This window comes from Ylistrum balloti, unplaced genomic scaffold, assembly GCF_031769215.1.
Source record: "Ylistrum balloti isolate Yb309-2 unplaced genomic scaffold, AGI_CSIRO_Ybal_v1 Utg369908, whole genome shotgun sequence".
Taxonomy (NCBI): Eukaryota; Metazoa; Mollusca; class Bivalvia; order Pectinida; family Pectinidae; genus Ylistrum; species Ylistrum balloti.
The window spans coordinates 368,350-373,646 of record NW_026782032.1 but is presented as its reverse complement, the minus strand read 5'-3'; the positions used below and the strand labels follow the sequence as shown (position 1 = coordinate 373,646).

Below are 5,297 nucleotides of genomic sequence, written 5' to 3'. Positions count from 1 at the left end.
TTTAATTACCATAATGGATCTCACATTTCTTTCTGGAGAGGAGGTCAACTTTACTGAAATTTTCATAGAAAATTCGCATTTTGGAGCACAACGTTGCTTATTTCCCACTGGAAATAAGTTTGTAAGAATTATTAGTATAATATGACATTTTTGATGGTATGCATGTATTAACACATGCTTTCTTTCATCAATGTCACCATTTCTTTTTCATAACTTTTGAAAGCTAAATACCCTTATATTAATCTTGGAAATATTGCTTATCACCGTGGCCGTTAACGCCGCTAGGCTTCTTGTTATATTCAAATATCTATATCATCCCGTCAAACGGGTTGTAAATTTCCTATGTACCTGTTCTTGCGAGAATGTGGAAACTGGGGCACTAGGACACTGTGTCTAGTCACTCGAGGAAATCGTGGAAAGTTTCATTCACAAAATTGAAGTTCAAAGGTTATTCGGTATAGCCCTGATGATACGTACGCCATGGTTCGCCTGTGTCCAGATATGGGGCTGAATATTAAGCAGTTCTAGTGAAACGTAAGATTGAAATTCACGGATACGTATGATCGAGCACGTACACAACTTCCGAAACTAAACAAGTGGCTTACATTACAAGTCACCCTGTAACGTGGTGACAACACAGGCGCTTGTATCTAGTACTTATCACACTTTGTTTGAATACGAGATGCAAGCACATGATTTCAGCTACTTATTATTGTAGTCGTTAAGCCAAATATTTAAAGCGTCTTTGTACTACTTCTTATAAAGGCTGCGGAGCCCAACCGTTACAAACATCTTGGTGGCGACTTCTTATGACAACCTTCACAAACGTTTAGATGACTATTTCTTATGACAAGGGTTGTTAAGCCTATCATTATAAACGTCTTGGTGACTGGCTTATTTCTGCATATTTTACATTTCTCACTTTGGATGATTGCACCGTCCCCTTTCATGTGTAATCATAATTACATGACCATGAAAGGGATTGTGTGCAGCAGACGGTGCAAACAACATGTAAACAGAAAGAGGGCGTGAAATCAACTCAACCATTCCCGAACTCCTGTTTTCTGAATAATTTAACTGTAACCCATGATTACCCGTGAAAAAGGATAAAGTGTGAAGTCGACTGATGCAACAAATTATACCCACATCGTGGTGACAACACGTGCGCTTTTATCTGGTACTTATCACATTTTGTTTGAATATCATGTGCTTGCATCTGGTTTCAGCTACTTATTATTGTTGTCGTTAAACCAAATGTTTTAAGCGTCTTTGTATTTCTTCTTATAAAGGCTGTGGAGCCCAACCGTTACAACATCTTGGTGGCAACTTCTTATGACAACCTTCACAAACGTTTAGATGACAATGGTTGTTGAGTCTATCATTACAAACGTCTTGGTGACTTTTATTACTTAGTACTGCATACTTTACACTTCTCACAATGGAAAAGTGCATTATTCCCTTTCATGTGTAATTACGATTACAGAAAGAGGGCGTGAAATCAACTCAACCATACCCGAACTCTTGTTTTCTGAATAATTTAACTGTAACCCATGATTGACCATGAAAGAGGATAAAGTGTGCAGTCGACTGAGGCAACCAACAAATTATTTCCCACGTCGTTTAAGGTGTAAAATATGCAGTAATAAAGGGTTCAGGTATGCGATTTAATAAGTTAAGTTTTGTTCATGCCTTCTTTCTGTTTATTCGAGGTGAGAAGTATACAGCAAATCAGTTATTGCTTGATTTCTTAAACATTCGTTATCGCTCGTTACTCGAAAAATGTATACAAACAAACGTCTTGTATTAATAATTTGCGAATTATAAATGGCGAATCACACACAACTTGATGTCGCCTCCCTCTTATAACGAAATGAAAAAGGACAATTCCTGGGTATTTTGAATGCCAACAGGATAAGGCAAATTCAACATGAAGCGCTTTAAAGCAAAGTGTATTTTGTCCTTACCCTGTTGGCGTTCATATGTCCATGAATGCCAACTGAAATTTGTCAATGTTTAACTGACGTTGTTAAAATGGAATGTGTTGAGATATGAAAATTATTCATCTCAGAATCTGGAAAATACATGCATATATACTACTGATATATATAAATATATATTAAACAGACACTGATACGTTCCAAAACGAGTGTTGGTCGATATGCAATCTACCGTAAATCGAGTTCTTGTCGTGAAAGTTCTCAATACAGCTGCTTGGTGTCAATGAGATTTTATCAATAGAATCAGTAGATGGTAAGTGATAACACAACGTGTTTGACTATAAATCAAACTTTATTTGGTTGAAGCTATGGCTCCAGGGGAGGTAATCCCGTACCCCGTTTGTGGTAGAAGCCTTTCTGTATGTGTTCGATACATACGTGCGAACGACTGAAGGTTTCCAGTGGTTTATACACACGATTTCCATACTGGGATGAAGTCAGAACCGGAACAGTCCGGCGGGTCTCCTGGAAACAAAGATGGAGGAAATCCTGTACACTTCCGGTTTTAACGAAGAGGGAATATCTCCATGTGTTTCAACGTCCTACATTTTCGAGGGGTCGAAAGGAAGGAGATGGGAAATTGGCCGTATCTAATTGAACATTTCGTTTGATATAAAGGATACCCGTCTGCGCACCTTGTAGACGGACTTTTCTGAATGTTTAACTAACACACAGAAATGTCTAAACTTACAACAATTTCTCTAGTTCCTGTGGTTTTAATATCGTCAGTGGTATAGTTAAAAATCAGGTTCGACATCGGCACAAAATGTATACAAAGTATATCGCGAAATGTCTATGTGAGATGTGTAGAATATTACGGTGAAGACAAACAATGGCAAGTTCTAGAGTTATCAGATGTTCAAGTCCTCGTCCGTGGAGACGACCCTTATACGATAACAGTCGGAAACAGTAAGAAAAATATTGATACCTCGTCATCCCTGTGTCATTACGAACGAAAACAATCTGACTATCTCATCATCCCTATGTCATTTAGAAGGAAGAAAAATCTGACTACCTCATCATCCCTATGTCATTTAGAAAGAAAAAAATATGAACCTCATCATCCCTATGTCATTTAGAAAGAAAAAATCTGAATACCTCATCATTCTTGTCGTTTAGAAAGAAAAAATCTGAATACCTCATCATTCTTGTCGTTTAGAAAGAAAAAATCTGAATACCTCATCATGCATAGCCTGACCAGTAGTGGACATAGGTTTTCGGTCATCTCTGTGGATCTTACTGTCGTAACCATACTTTATGTGGAATAACCGCTTGTAATTTGTCGATACATCCGCCTACAAACAATAAAGGGAGATACAAGACCAGGCAGTCTAAAAACCACGTGTAAAGCATTAACAGAGTTAAAAATATCGACCGCCTCATAAATAATTAAAAAGAAAACACACACACACACACCCTCACCCTCATACACACACACGCGCGTGCGCGCGCGCACGCACACACACACACACACATGCAATTATGACACACAGCGCGCAAATGTACCAACTTTTAGGCAACAGAACATAATCCAATGTGATTAGATGTGACTTAAATCCTATGCTCAAAAATTTGTACAAGCGCGCGCTGATACTGAAAAACTTCAAATTTTCATCAAATTGGATCACAAATGTAAAGTATATACAAGATGACTCCGAATGCACGTTTTTAGATCGACCGAGACAATGAATATTACCTCTTTACCGCGGTGGTTCGCGTACACGAACTGTATACGAAGTACAAAATGTACAATGGTAGTTCGTGTACGAACACCTATAGAGAGTTACTTACCACGAGAATTGGTGTGCGGAGACCGTAGATAGTTACCTAATACGGAAGTTCGTATCGGGGTGCCGTAGGTGGAATTACGTACTTCGGTAATTTGAGTGCAGGAGCCGTAAATTGAGTTAGAGTGTGCTAACTACAGAAGTTCGCGTGCGGAGACCGTAGTAATCACCGTAGTTCGTGTGCATGTAACATAGACGGAGTCACCACCGTAATTCGTGCACGGGAATCGTGGATAGAGTTACCTTCCGTGGTTAATTAGCTCGTTTTCGGGTTCGTGGACAGATTTACCTGTCGCGGTAGCTCGTGTTAGAGGAATGTAGATTGAATTACCTACCACGATAGTTCGTGTTCGAGGAATGTAGATAAAACTACCTACCACTGTAGCTCGTGTTCGAGGAATGTAGATTGAATTATCTATCACGGTAGCTCGTGTACGGGGACTGTAGATAAAATTACCTACAAAGGTAGTTCGTGTGTTGGGACTGTAGACTGAATTACCTACCACGATAGCTCGTGTTCGGGGACTGTAGATAAAATTACCTACCACTGTAGCTCGTGTTCGAGGAATGTAGATTGAATTACCTACCATGATGGTTTGTTTTAGGGGACCATACATAAAATAACCTACCACGGTAGTTAGTGTGTTGGGACTGTAGATAAAATTACCTACCACGGTAGTTCGTTTTAGGAGACTGTACATAAAATTACCTACCACGGTAGTTCGTGTTCGAGGACCGTAAATAGAATCCTTTCCATCTTCAATCATTTTTTGTGACCATTGTTTAACGCCAACCCATTGGCTTCCATTGCCCACTGTTGCCAAGTGTCGCTTATTGATGACATCTCTTCTCTGAAATCCAATAAAACCATTCTGTTGTTACCACGTGGCTTTGGAGGGTTTTCCTTTTTTTACGGGATTTCTTCTGTCGAAAAGCCGAAAGTCCTCATTTCGAACGCAAGACCCATTGAATTAACAAATAAATATCTACAGGATGTAATATTAATTGCTTATCGACCACACGACATGCTGACTTAGTTCTAAGCAGACAGAGGAATATAGTTACTGTAACGTTTAAAAACTACTCACTCCTGTTCGTAAAGTCATGTTATGCTTTCCTCACCTGTAAGACGTTTTTCCATAGACCAGCAAGTTCCCCGGGGGACGGGGCATTTTTCCCGTACAGGGACATCTTTCCTTCCATTAATCTCTCCGACATGTTGAATAATTTAGTTGCTTATATTCAATACACTTAATAAATCCCGAAGTGACAGTTCAGTTACCAGGATGAGCAATTATTACGTCATCAAATGGTGACAAAGGATGTATTACAGTGACGTAATAATACTATAGGAAATCAATGTTTTACGTGACGTAATAAAGGATGTCACATTGGTGGCCATGTGACAGGAGTCGCGGGTTTGACTAGTCAGGATTAGTTAACAGCAGGGACAGGGGTCGTAGGTCTGACTAGTCAGGAGTAGTTAACGGCAGGGACAGGGGTCGTAGGTCTG

The 5,297-nt window shown here is 39.5% G+C and overlaps 1 protein-coding gene across 1 annotated transcript; it reads right to left on the bottom strand.

The window, feature by feature from the left end:
• Nucleotides 1–2,303: 2,303 nt before the first annotated feature.
• Nucleotides 2,304–5,002, bottom strand: LOC132546706 (cilia- and flagella-associated protein 90-like). Its single transcript, XM_060210422.1, has 4 exons — nucleotides 4,907–5,002; nucleotides 4,498–4,635; nucleotides 3,176–3,292; nucleotides 2,304–2,462 (listed from the first exon to the last, which is right to left on the bottom strand). Exons 1-4 carry the CDS (start codon nucleotides 5,000–5,002, stop codon nucleotides 2,304–2,306), a joined length of 510 nt encoding a protein of 169 aa, XP_060066405.1.
• Nucleotides 5,003–5,297: the final 295 nt, after the last annotated feature.